At 40.9% G+C, this 14,613-nt stretch overlaps 2 protein-coding genes across 3 annotated transcripts in view; one reads left to right on the forward strand and one right to left on the reverse strand.

Moving 5' to 3' along the window:
* Positions 1-13,453, forward strand: part of fgf14 (fibroblast growth factor 14) — a 117,243-nt gene extending 103,790 nt beyond the window's left edge. For both annotated transcript variants that reach the window (XM_085435655.1, XM_085435656.1), the window contains exons 4-5: positions 9,195-9,393; positions 10,074-13,453. In XM_085435655.1, the coding sequence (XP_085291781.1) occupies positions 9,195-9,393; positions 10,074-10,216 (342 nt within the window). In that variant the 3' untranslated portion in view covers positions 10,217-13,453. The remainder of the gene's footprint in view (positions 1-9,194; positions 9,394-10,073) is intronic.
* itgbl1 (integrin, beta-like 1) overlaps positions 12,287-14,613 on the reverse strand; it is a 55,033-nt gene continuing 52,706 nt past the window's right edge. The window contains exon 11 of the mRNA XM_085435653.1: positions 12,287-14,092. Coding sequence (XP_085291779.1) covers positions 14,004-14,092 — 89 coding nt within the window. The 3' untranslated portion in view covers positions 12,287-14,003. The remainder of the gene's footprint in view (positions 14,093-14,613) is intronic.

Raw genomic sequence — 14,613 nt, forward strand, 5'->3', positions numbered from 1 at the left:
GCATAGCATTTTCCAAGGATCCCCTTAAGAAGTGGAATTCCAAGTGTAGAATTTCGACCAGAGACAATCTCGGGTGGATGCTGGACAATCGCTTATTGATTTAGTCCAAGATGTCGGCAAGTCTTTACCGGGCAGCAATGTTGTTCCGGGTTCTGCTGGGTCTGCTGAGTCTTCTCTTGGAAGATGAGAAGATGGTGACATGTTCTTGGCTGGGGAGGAGGAACTCTAGGCTTTCTTCCTGACAATAGCATCAAAGCGCCAATCAATTTATTCCTGAAGAGTGTACAAATTCTCCTTCGCTTTCTTCCAGGGTGGTGGAAACAATTATCCAGATGGGTTTTGCTGTTCGTCAATTGTTTGGAGTGTTTAAGCTTCAGAAAGTATTTCTTTCATTCTGATCCACCATTGAGTTTTGTTCACCAAGTTTCCATCGTCTGACATCACTACAGCATTTTCCGCATCTCAAGCTGTTTAAGTGCAAAACAGTGAGAGTCACTTACAAGTGAATCTACATGGAGGGGACCTGCATTTCCTCTTAAAAAATCTGGGACACTTTTCCTGAGGGTGTAAACAACTCAAACAGAGCAGAGACAGAAACGCTGAAGAGAGGAAGCTCTGTACCTGCAGACTCACCTCTTGGGTTTTTTTTGAAGGGGGGGGGGGGGGGGGGGCTTGCATTGTAAGCCTTGAGTATCCTTGTTTCTTTTTGTTTGTGCTTGGACTTGTGCAAATGTCCATGCACTCTTCTAGAAATACATGTCAACATGTCTGAGATATGCTTGTCAGCTTGTTGCACAGAATAGATTGCTGACTTGCCCGACAAAAGATGACAAGCCAATCTAACAAAAATCCGGCTGCCTTGACACCAATCTGGCCCCAATTTAAGGATCAACAGCAGCAGAGTGGACAAAGACACACACATACGCACACATTTAATCCCCACTGATCTAGGCGTGGGTGGTTGCACTTTGTGTATTTGCTCACCAGCAGGCTCTCTTGCAATGCGGTTTTTTTAATTGAATATGAACAGAATATTTTTTCTCATATACTTCTTCGCTACAATCTGCAGTGATTTATTCTGAAACCTTTCAATGGTTTCCACTTCCCACACATTCAAACTGACCCCAGTGAAATAAGTTTAGGGGTGGTGTTTGTTGCAGTGTTGAAAATATTCAAAATTAATGAAACTGATATTAAATAAATATCTCATTCCAAGATTTTCAATATCACAAACTGGAGGACAGTAGTGGCATAAATCTTGCTGTTTTTGTGTAATTCTGTTGTGCATGAAGTCTGTTATACAATCTATAATCATTCATGGCAGCATTAAGCCCTCCAAAACTGTCTTTTGAGGGCATTTGAGATTTTTTTGAAAGTTTCTTACTGAACCAGCAGCGCACTCCAAGCCAAGAAAGGCACTTTTTATTCTTTTTAAACCCAGATCCTAAATATTTATTGGATATCGCATGCTACAGATTCATCTCTCACTGAGAAAAGCATCATTTCCCTACAGCAAGGTTTTTTTGTGCATGTTTGTGTCTCTGTGCTTGTGTGCACATGTGTGGGTGTGTAATGAGCCAAGGGAGCTGTACTGGTTTGGTGTTAAAGGCTCTGTGCCTTCAGGGAAACTTTATTGAAAGCTTAAGTGCTTCTGGTGGACAAACACTTTAAGGGTGCCACTGTTTTCTACCACCCTTCCAGTAAACAGTATGTAGGTTAGTGCAGCACATGCATTTTTGGTCATTTGTGTTAAGCTTGCAGAAGCATATTAAGTTAGTGCACATAAATGAACTGATATGATATGCTGAAGTATCTATCTACTTCAGTGAATAAGGAAATATCTTCATCTTCCTCTATAGAATACAGAATGAAATTTGATTTCAGCATATCCAAAGACATTAAAATATGAAAAATAAACAATAAAGTGACTCAATTTTAAGCATTATGTCTTATTGTGTTTTATTCTTTATCATTATTTTTCATTATGTGTTATTTTTCTTTTCCTTTATTTTTCCAGACACGAACTCAATGATTAACAATCATCATTTAACTGCATTCTCCAAGCCGCTCATAAAACACGGTGTTATTGCACATTTGAGTCAGTGCTGGAAAGCATGACAGCTTCACTTTGTGCAGATCCAAAGATCTGTGAAGACAAGGAACAAAGTCAAGAGATATTTCTCTGACATTATGCCTTTGAGGTTTAGACAGGAAGTCATCTTTATCTTACTTTGACTTTTGTCATCTGTTTTCTTTTTTGAAATGCTTCTTTAAATAAACTCCCTGCCGTTAAGTTTAAGCTTTCGTTTGTAAGTTTTCCAAGATGTATATGTTATTGTCGTAACATAATTTAGCTCTTATAAGCACATATGCTTGTGTGTGATGTGCGTTCAGATCGTTTAGGGAAAAGAAAGAAAGAAAACGGAAACTGTACACCGTGTCCGTACACAATTCATCCAGCTGTTTACTACCAGCTCTCCTCATTGGGTCCCGTCTCCTTCTCTTTCTCTGAGGGTGATAATCAGACAGGTCTGCCGAAGCCCCCGTTGTCTGCACACACTGTCGACGTGACTCTTATACATATGAGAGCAGCTTGGCATTGTAAATGCAGCTCAGCTTTCTAGAGGTTGACCTTTTTCCATGGATTAACAGGTTTTATGCTGGCAGCATTAATAAACAATTTCTTCATTTCCACAGTGGGGTAGTGAGCAGTCGCTCTGCATAATAATGTGCCCCCTCCCACATGTCAGTTTTTCTGTTTTGCTCTGGCTGTTCTTTATTTCTGTGCCTGTCTTTTTTGCTTTGGTGACCGGGGCTGATTATGTAGGGCTGAGCTGTTTTGGCCCTCACGCTGTCTGTGGCCAAGGTCAATTATGGCCTTCCCATTCAGAGCATGGCCAATCACGAGCCAGGGAGCCACTGATGTGGGAGCGCCAGGCGGGGGAGATCGAGTGGGAAGAAAATCAACCGTTTGGTGCCTCAAAAATGATTCGATTTTCCACTGGTGTGAAAGTGTGTAGCGTGTCTGAGTCTCCTTCTCCCTGTTCTCCTTCAATGTCACCCATGTTTTCCCAAGATATCAGTTTGATGTTGGGTAGAAAATATTTAGTGCACACCTCTGAATGTAAAGAGAGCATTTTCTGGTTTTTCATACAGCTTCAAATTCATATGTCAACATCAGAATTGCTTGGGGTCCTTTTTTGATATAAGGGGAATTTAATGCCAAAGATTTTAAACGAGGAAAAAAAAGATTTTTTGTTTTTGTTTTTACATGAACGTAACCCATGAATCTTTCAGTGAATCTGGTTTGTCCTTCTAAATGTACTATTTTGCCTGTGGTGAACACAAAACAACAAAATCAATCCCGCAGCAACATTTCTTCAAGAAAAGCACAATTGGGTTTTAGAAAAGCCAGGTGTTTGTTTTACCTTAATAAAGTCCCACTGGAATGGTGGCTTAGCTAAAGCACTCTTAAGACTCTTCCATGTACATAAAAAATATTATTTGCAACATGCCATTCAAAGAAAATTGTCTGTGAGACAAGCAAAGATCTCATTAAATTCAGCTCTAGCGGTTTACTTTTCATCTAATTAATGCAGCAAAGTAAGATTTTGTCCCTTTCAGGCAGCAAAACAAAAAAGACACCAATACCTGATTGAGTTGTTCAGAAACTGATGCTGTAACTGTTTAGCCAAGTGTCGTGGAACAACAGCAGTTATTTGAATGGGGTGAGAGTGAAGCCAAACAGCTAAAAGAGGCTAAATGTCTGCAGAATACTACAAATCTGGGTGACTCCCTTCAGTTTTGTTTTTTAATCTCCATTTGCCCTGTTGTAAAGTGTGAGCAGGCTAAATCGTTGATCAGTTTTGGGTCAACTATTTGGAGAGGTTTAATTTCTATTTTGACACGATAAAGTTAATACGCACAATATGACTAGTACACTAATATCAACTCGGCACAACTCAACTTGGTTTTTAGGGTTTTCCATTAGGTGCTAGTTCCTGGTACCAGATACTTTTTAGTACCTGCTCAGCCGGGGCGAGCTGAGTCGATCCAAAAATATGACATCAGCAGACTGCACACCACTAATTGGCATCACTTGCTGATTAATGAGAGCGACTTCTTCACATAAGTCAAACCGCCATTTTTGAAACCTGGAAACGAGGGAAACAGCTGCACAAAAACTGACTCAGACAAAAAGCGATAGACTGAGCAGCAGGTATACCATCGCCTTCAGTTGTTGTGCTGTGTTTGTGTCGCATACAAATGACATCACAGGACTTTTGGCCATGCTCCTACAGCGACGCCACACACATTGATGTGGTACTCAGTTGTAATGAAAAATGACCGAACCAACCACTCAGTTCTGAGTCGATTTGAGTAGAGTCGAGGAGCTACTTGTAGAAAAAAGGCATAATATGGGTGTACGGTAGTTTCTAGCTGTGCCTAATCTCTGCTTGGGTACTCACATACATTTTCTTGAAGTGATGAAATTAGAACAAATGAAAAAAAGAGGGATGTTTTGGGTTAAGACAACGAATATGACAAATGATATGACTGAAATACACACTTCAAATGCAATCAACATTTTGTCTGCTATAGCTGCCTCCTCTGCTCCAAACTCCAATCAAACTGATTATGTTGACCAGACGTCTCATTCCACAAACAAACCACCTCCACTTGCTCAGCCTGCATAAACAGAGACGTGCATCTATGTGAAGGCATTTGATTAACCACAATTACGGACTTGGCTCCAGCTTATAGATTGCTTTGACTCCAGGCTGTTTTGTAGGTGTTATATAAGTAATCAGTGCTGGACCGGCATCAAAATGATGTGCCTAATTACCTGGGGTGCAGCTCACCTGACGAGGAAAAAGCAGAATTAATTACCTTGTTGAATCAAGTCAAGGAACCATGAAGGTAAAAACGTTTTGCTTCTAATCGGCTCAGCAACAGTTTTCTATAGCATGAAAAATCATTTAAACCACTCTTAAAGAACAGTGGTTAGTTTGTTTAACGAATGAATTTGTTCTTTTTTTGGTGTTTTATCCAGAAGAAAAATGACAGCCGCCCCTTAAGACAGCATTTTTCCACAATTTGCTGCAAACTCTTGTGTACAGCCAATAAAACCACATTCTTTCACCTCCCTGGCAGTGTGGACTCATCCCCCCTTACTGACAACTTGGACATAATAAGCAGCCATATGACAAACTACTGCTTGCCGCTGACACACGACAAATAATGATGGGGTTGAGCTTGCGCATCATCATCCGGAGAGAATGCTTGTTTGATTTGAACGCGCTCGGGCTCGTGCTCAGGGTTTTGTCATGTAAGGCTCCGTTTTTATTGCTTCAGCCTGCGGTTTGTCTGCCTATCAGTGGATTGTCCTGCTCAGCCTCTGCGGTCTGCTATAAAAGCAGCATTAATAGTTCTGATCCTAATCCCTACATTCACCACTAGAATAGACTGAAGTTAAGTCTCTTGTGTAATGTAATCACTGTCGAGACAGACCAAAGTCAGGGAGCTGAATTTTTCTGACAAATATCTAACCATACCACCCTGACCTCTCTGTACCTCTGAAGACCTGCAATAACGATTTCAATACTTTATATCTGCAACCAACTGTGGACGTTCACAGGAGTTTTGTGACGCTGGTGTTATGCATCATGCGTTTGTGCCTTCCACTCAGAAATGCCCACGAGTCCTCGAGCAAGGATAGAAAGGACACTCAAAATGCAGCCGGATGCTTCTTAGGATCATTATTGTAATCCCGAGTGTCTTTCTGCTCCTTCCTGCTCAGCTCTCCTTTCAGCTGAATAGTGTCTGGAGGATAAGCTCTGACAGGGGTAATTCAGCAAAGCGCTAATTACATGATAATCATGGCATTGTGTGTCCTGTGTTCCAAACTAAGCATTTAGCCCATAAATAATGACCTCTGCTGTTACAGAGAGAGCCCCATCATCGCCAACTATGAAAAATCTGATATTCAAGAGAGGAGAACGTTTTTTTTCTCTCCAGAGATGGCAAGATTTATTAGGCCACTGCTTTATTCAGGCTGAAATATTTCAGCAACATTTTGATGTATTACCATGAAATGTTGCTGTGAAGAAACCCCATGAGATAAATCCTGCTCAATATTCTTCCGGCTGACTGCCGTGTCTGTTAATAGTGAAAACTGTTCGGAAGAATATTGCGCAGGATTTCCGTGAAAATTTGGTAGAAAGTGTGATACATCTCAGAGAATGAACTCAAGTGACTTGGGTTTCACCTGCATTTTATCTTGCACCACTAGATACATTTGGTCATACTGTGTGAAATACTTCAACATCTAATTGTAAGGCTTCAGTCACACAGGGCTGGAAACCAGTTAACAATTCCCTGAAAACCTTTGGTCATAAGGGAAGCATATCCATTACTCAGCCGGTTGGTTAACTGCTCGATGTCACTCGGTGAAAGTAGTCGCAAAGAGGGTGCGACACCAAGTTGTGCCTTATTCCTGAAACCACATTTTTCAAAGTGCTCATCTTATACAGTACTTAGAAGATGAATGGTGTCTGTTTCTTGTTTGCATCACACTCCTCACAGTTCTGTGGCCACTTGGCGAGCAGTAGACAAACCTTTGCAGATAAGTCTGTTTCTTTCATTCAAACTATGGGTTAGAGCAGGGGTGGGCAACTCCAGGCCTTGAGGGCCGATGTCCTGCAGGTTTTAGATGTGTCCTTGATCCAACACAGCTGATTCAAATGGTTAAATTACCTCCTCAACATGTCCTGAAGTTCTCCAGAGGCTTGGTAACAAACGAATCATGTGATTCAGGTGTGTTGACCCAGGGTGATATCTAAAACCTGCGGGACACCGGCCCTCGAGGCCTGGAGTTGCCAACCCCTGTGACAATCTAGCAGCCAAATCAATCTCAAGGAGAATTCATGTACAGCACTGTACCTAGTGACAGTCAGCCTCAGCAGAATACGCACCAACTAGTTGGGCAATACACATTTTTCCCCCAGCGACCACTGTAGCCTTGTGTGACTGAGGCTTCAGCAATCAATTTCACAATGACTGCAAGCAGCATCCAGCAACCACTTGCAAGTAGTCAGGGAGTATTCACTTTTACACACAAGAACTAAACTGAAAATCAGTGGCAACAAGTGTTATGGAGTGATATATCCAAACCTAAATTTCTGATTCAAGTCATTGTCAGTACAGTATGTATAGAGTAGGTCAGGAGAGCGGTACAACAATGCATGCAAAACACAGTGAAGGCTCTATCCTGGTTTTAGTCATATTGTGATCATACGCAATACCATCGGGGAAATGCCTGATTGGCAATGGCTTAATTTTTCAGTACGACAATGATCCCAGTGCAGTAAAAGCATGTCTGGATAGGAAAAACACACAACAGAACACTGTCAGTCATGGATTGGCCTCCCCAGAGCCCAGACCACAACGTGCGGGATCACCTTGACAGAGAACAGAACAAAAGACAAAAAACATGCAAAGAGGACTTTTGAATGTCTTTTAAGAAGCCTGGAGAACTATTCCTGAAAACTACTCCAGAGCTTGACTAAGAGAGTTCAAGAGAGTTCAGGCTGTGCAGAAAAATAAATGGGGCCACAACAAGTATTGACTTTCCAGCATTTTAGAATTGTACAAACTCTGCTTTCGCCTAATATATTGTATTTCCGTGTATGGCTGCAGCTGTTTTAATAAATTGCTGCAGCTATTTCCCTGATGAAGCGTGAATCAAGACTTTTGCATAGTGCTGCACAGAATGTGCAGAAATGACCTTTCTTTTCTTTCCTCTTTTGTGTGTGTGTGTGTGTGTGTGTGTGTGTGTGTGTGTGTGTGTGTGTGTGTGTGTGTGTGTGTGTGTGTGTGTGTGTCGGAGAACAGTCCCCAAAGATCCCCTAACCTTTCATGAAGCACCATTGTCAGATCAATATTTTACACTGGTTTATGAAGAAATGCCTGCAACAGGATAATTATTATTAGCATGCTGACACATTGAACAACTGTGAACATAATCACTGTTTTATCTACTGAAGATTAGCATAGAATCAAAGGGGTGCAGAAAAATAGATAAACAGTCATCAAAGACTCGCTTTCATAAAGATGTTTGTGTGTTTAGTTTTACATTGATTAGCATAGAAATTAGTTCGCAGTGGTTAGGTGATGATATTGCATATAACACAACCATTATATTGAAGACTTTACATATTTCTAGCTGAGAAGGTACTCCTTATAGTGATCTCTAAGGAATATTGTCACTGACCCCAGACATTGAGAACCACAGCAGTATGACACTTCCTGTGGTTTTATGAACCAATTCAGTGTGAACAGCTCACAACAGATGTGGTGGATGTCTCCTTTGTACGCTTTGATTAATATACCCCAATGAATGCCTTTATTTTTAGCTTGCTGGGGCAGACAGTGTAAAAAACGTTTTTATTACCCTTCTGGCTGGAGATGAATAGGTAACAGCAGAAAGAGATGTGGTGCCTCTGTCTTCATTTGTCATAGCCAGATTGAGGTGTAAAGGATGAAAGAATCACTTGATTAGCTCTATCATTATCTGAACAAAGTCCAGAATACAGTCATAGACAAATTGCTTAAAGCAGATAGAATATGTGGGGGAAAATGAGCCCCTTTGGATTTTGCCAATTAAAAACATTGAGAAACTAGCGAAGCAAGTCTGGCTTGGCATCTGGGGTGAGGCGTGGTGGTCCTCGGGTCACAGTCTAACAATCTATACTTTCTGCCAGGAACATGAGCTAATTGACTGAACGAGTGCTCTAACATCAGATGTCAAGGTTAAGGCCAAGGAGAGAATGAGAGTTGCATCGTCAGGCTCAGCCTGAATCAGGCATGCTTACACCGCCTGAGGCTCTGCAGTGCTCATCCTTTTCAAGACAGGCAGAAGTGTGAAGTTCATGTTAACTAGTTGGGTGGTTTCACATTATTCTGCACAATGTGAGTTTGAAATAAAAATGACACTTGTCCCGGTGACCCGCATTCAACATTAAATATAAATTATGACATCTTTTTTATTCTTACACAATATGAACCATGAATCATTGATTTAAGCCTGCTTTAATGTCTCCCGGTGCAGATTATAGCCTCGTGAAGTATCATTTTCATTTTTTTTCCCTAAGCATTGTTTAAAATCTGTCTCCTCCACTTTTGTCTCTCTGCAGGAACTCTTTACAGCAGAATGCAAGTTCAAAGAGTCGGTGTTCGAGAACTACTATGTGATCTACTCGTCCATGTTGTACAGACAACAGGAATCGGGAAGAGCTTGGTTCTTAGGGCTCAATAAAGAAGGCCAAGCCATGAAAGGGAACCGAGTGAAAAAAACAAAACCAGCTGCTCACTTCCTGCCCAAGCCATTAGAAGGTATGTAGCAGACATACAGAAAAGACGATTATGCATCTAAAACTGACATAATGTGCTTGACAACTGCTGCATCATACTACATGACAAGATTCCATAATACTAATTGTATAACTATGTAACTGTGAAGAATATAGTATATGTTTGATATGCTTTTGTATTTGTGTGCTGATTCATTCTTTTGCTCCTATAAGCATAGAGCATAGGAGGCAGGGCTGTTCTGTAAGTGCAGCATGAAATGTTGATAGTCCAGCAGATGCCACCATCAATCTTGTCAGCCACCAGCCTGATTGCTTCGAATTATTTAAGCAGAGAATCAAGTTGAAGTGTCCTGTCAAGGCACCGTTACAGCTGTAGTGTAGTGGCTGTAAAGTGGGGGATAATGAGACTCCTTTGCAGCTTTGTCAAAAAGTCTTTGTGTTTAGATTGTGTCTTGTGTCTCCATCAGCCCAGATAGATGAAAAAAAAAAGTGAGTCAGTGCAAAGCTCTGTTAATCAAAACACAAATTTATTTTCCTTCAGTAAATTGCCTATTGTCTTCAATGTGTGAGAATTTGAGGATTTTTTGTGTTTCTACCACACGTTAGGACTGAAGAACAAGAATAGGGGATAGACGCTGCTTTAGTAATTTTCAATGTGTAAACTCTCTCTGTTTTCTCTCCTTAATTTTTCACCCCTGACAGTTGCCATGTACAGAGAGCCATCTTTGCATGATGTTGGAGAGACAGTGCCCAAGGCAGCAGTACCTCCCAGTAAAAGCACAAGTGAGCCGGCAGTGATGAACGGAGGGAAACCCGTCAGCAAGCCCGACAAACCCACCACATAGCCACGCCAGTGCCTAGTGTATGTGCATGTGTTGGAGGGGAGGAATGCGACGGAGACAGGGCTTTATCCAACTAGACTCCAGACCCTTCTGCAGATCCAGGCGAACCTCCCTTTCTTTCTTCTCTCGCTCCTCCTTTTTCTCCACCTCATTCTCTCAAATTCTCCAGCTGCCTCAGCACAGGCAGATGGATTCCTGAGGTGGCCGACTTCATTCAGCCCAGGAGGGACGTGCGTTTCACAATGACGCTTCTGGTACTTTGCTTGATGATGATTCCCCCTAAAAACCTCCCCCTTGTCTATGATGCCCTGTTGCAGCAGAGTCTGTGTACCTTCAGATCTATTTTCTATACCACAGTTCACCAGCTATGTTCTGGGATAGAGACTGTATAGATAGAGTAACTATTTGGACTGTTGTCCTCTATTTTTTACAAGTGCGTCCCCCTCTCCCTTTATTTCTATCTTTAGTCACACTTTTCTCTTTGTCAAGTAACCTAGAAAACATTTTGCAAAGGGGTTGCGTGATTTTCTAAGAAACACATGAACACAAATGTGGCATAAAAAGCAAAGACATGTGGAAAGGAGTCCAAATTTTCTTCTTGCCTACAATATGCACACACTCTAATAGACAGACACACAAAGTTTGTGTTGAAAATCTGAGATTTTTTTTTTTTTAAACAGCCAATAAAACACGCTGGAGGCTGGCAGATAGCTCCTGCAATCATAGCTGATGAAGTGCTAATTACCGCCACTGCAATCAATGCGAGGAGCTCCCTACACACATACAAACACACATACACATTTATAAACAGATGTGTGTGTGGGTGGGAGAGCGCTGTAAGGAATGGTGTATACATATCACTATCTAGGTCCCACCAGCGGTTCTGTCCGCCTTCTCTGGTAAATAGAAAATCTGAAGTCTATTTTTCTTTAATCTTATTTCAGAGCGTGGGCTCTAGGAATATCTCTAGGCCTTGTAGGCCTCTGTCCCTCACTCACCGACTTCTTTGGACTATGAGGCAAGGCTTGTGGCTTTGACCCAGATGGTCTATAACTCCAGCACTGGCAGCCACCTTACAGCAGTGTCTACATAAAGCCAGAAAACAACATGGCTGAAAACCAGTAGGTGACATTTACACTGGCTGCATCCCTATTTGGTTCAGCAAGCTAAAGCATGGACAAGGTTAATATTGTGTTCTCTCTTCTTGCAGCAGATATACAAGAGATGGCTTATATTATAACATTTTCACTGTATAAAACTTAGAGAAAATGACTATTAAAAATCATAACTTTTTAAAAGACTAGATATTATTATTATAATGAGAGAATTTGTCTTCTAGCTCAGCATGCAGAGTCCAGTTCTGATCATCTTGGCCTATCACGTGCCTGTTTGGACCTTGATTCCCGGCATGCAAAAACAAGTTCCCAGTCCCCACTGGGCCAAAGGTGCCTCACCCACCCTATACATCCATGTAGACGACACGTAGCATTATTCACTGAAAAAAACACACTCAGATGTATCCATTCTGAAATGACCAAAGTCTTTTTTTCATCCCAAGAAGAACTGATTCTTAAAAAAAAAAAAAAAAAACAGAAAGAAAGAAAACAAATCTCGATTCTCTTTCTGATTCAATTCACGGAAGCTTTCACTGTGATAGCATTTGTTCTGTCCAGAATAATCAACTCTGCTCAGATCCACAAAGGTCTTGACTGATGTCACTTTGGAAAAGTACATATACCTTGAATAATCACATGCATGTATTTTCTACAAGGAGTAAGGTATGGGCATTGTTCTTCACTATGTGCAAATGGATGAGCACTGAAGTTCAGTGTAGGAGTTGAACAGGCATGTATCACGGCTGCGGCACACTCACCGCACTTTGTTTTGCATTTTCATCATGACTGTTAGCAGTTTATCAAAGCTCTGTGTGATCAGTGTATTTATGTCCGTCTTGCTTTACTGGTTTTTCTTTTCCTAATAGTTTAGTTAAGTAAGATTTAGAACATTAAGTAGATCGTTGCTGCCGTATGCTGCTAAAAGTGCAACTATATTAAGAACTTGATTTGGTAAATATCATTTTTCTGAGTTTATTGGGATTATACATGGCCATTTCTTATTACAACACATCAAAGCACATCACATAGATATCAATATTTGTCTGTACAAAGCTGTTAATCCTAAAAATGGTGTCATATACACACACACAGGAGCTGGAAACCACTGTCATCCTCCGCTCTTACAAAACTCTACATGCTGGGCTGGTGACTGCCCCAGCCCTGCAGCCCAGTTAACTGGCTCCTTCAAGGCTGGCTTTATTTTTGTAAATGACCAGTGTGTACAAGTACATCTGTTTGGATTGCTGTAGCCGCCATTTGTTTTGTTCGTCCTCATCTCTCTCGTATACGGGTTGTGTGTCGATTTCGTCTCCAGATCCCAATCGCGTTTTTGCTTTGTTACCCCCATTTGTTCAAATGTGTTACGAGAATATCCTAGCTTCTGTTTTCGAACCTCTTATTTTGTATGTTGTCCCATCTGTTGCATGGGGAGAGGATGGCATTGATGAACTGCATGTAGTAGGCTATGTCAATCAAGAACTGTTGGTATGTACCGCTAATTTTACATATATGCAACGAGTTTGTCTACACTATACAGTTTGTGTTTGTTGTATACACATTATACAACATATTGAATAAAAAATATTTATATAAAGGTATACTGTAAAGTCAGTAACATACTTAATGCAATATAGTGTGCAGTATATTATTGCACCTGTCATTTTTCGGGGACAAAGAAAACAGAGGGGATTGGCTAGTTTAAGCATGAAAAAGGCCAAAGTAGAATTTACATTAAATTTCCTTTGTGACTTCTTATTGGTCCTTTTTTCAAGTGGTGACTGAGCTCTTGTGTCAGTGCAGCTCTCATCCCCTGATACCGCCATTTGAAGTGACATGGACATCCAGCATGCCACAACTGAACTATTTATTCCCTTCTCTTTGTTTCTTCCACTTAGAATTTAACCACTACTAAGACAGTAAAGGTTTCAGGGCAGACTGTTTGTTTGACGGAGGAGAGTAGGCACTAATAAAATGATTTATTTTCGAATATATCTCTCTCTATATATACCATTGCAAGTATGCCCATTGGAGTTATGTCATGTTATAACAAATTTGTAACCATGTATGATTAAGGTCTTTGCATTGTTTTCCATGCAAAATGTTGTGTCATGCGGCACATTTAATGTTTTATTATGAAAAAGAAATAAAAAACCTCAGCGTAACCTATGCCTCGAGCTTTCGAGTAAACTTTCAGTCCAGTGTGGGAAGGGCAGACCATTTACCAGTAAAAACAGACCACAGTATCAAACATATTACTACAAAGTCATCTTAATGATACATTTTATCCTCTCTCCAGCATTTGAAACTGTCATGTACTTGCATCCTATTATATATAGCCATTTGAAATATGTAAGCATTCCTACAATATCCAAAAAAAAAAGCTGCTTTGAAAACATAAATGTTTACATTGTAATATGATTTAAGCACAGAGCTATGGCTGTTTCTTTTCATCTACAAAACCCAGTTTTAAAAGGATAGTTTGTAACCAGTACAATAAAACAATGAATGCTGTTTGTGAAATGCAGAGCTACGTCCATGTTTAGTCTTCCTTTCTCCTCCCCGTGGTTTCGATAACTTGGCGTTTCACCAGCTTGGTCGTGACTCGTGGTGCTCCTGGTCACACTGGGCAGCCAGGTCTCAATTCTCTGAACCCAGTGTCCTGTTCTCTGTTGGCCTCAGTATTCTTCTCCCACCCAGATTTCACAAGCATTCCCGTTCCAGCCGTCCCAGCACTCGCAGTTGCCACAGTTGCACAACCCATTCCCTGTGAGATGTGAGAAGAAAAGCTGTGAATTAAAAGAGCTGTGCCATCATGCCTGACCTTTAACAAGGTTCCTCTTTTCACACTCCTTGCTTCCCTGGGTGCAGCTCTCTGATAGGGGATGGAGACCAATGACATTGCTCGGGACAGTCTGTGGTTTTCCACTGCTTCTGCCTTAACAGCAGGAGAAACATGGAGTTTAATTACTTTTCGATATTAATTTATTCGTGTTTTGTTTTTACAACATTTGGACAAAGCTCAAACATCTCTATATATCTGACCAGATCCTGTAGTAGGAACACAAACAAAATGAAAACGAAATAGGATCATAATATTACCAGAAGTCTGACTAACAGAGAAGTTAAGTCACCAACCCATTCACACTGGTTGTTTTAGGACTGATAAATAGTCAAGACATATAGTTTTTTCTTCTTTATCTCTAAAGAGGGCCAAAGTGGCATAACATGCTACTGTAGGAATTATATCGCTACAGTATATACCCCACACCTCCCCATAAGCTTCCG

This window comes from Copadichromis virginalis, linkage group LG16, assembly GCF_057382275.1.
Source record: "Copadichromis virginalis isolate Kocher_CV1m ecotype Utaka linkage group LG16, C_Virginalis_male_GT1.1, whole genome shotgun sequence".
NCBI lineage: Eukaryota > Metazoa > Chordata > Actinopteri > Cichliformes > Cichlidae > Copadichromis > Copadichromis virginalis.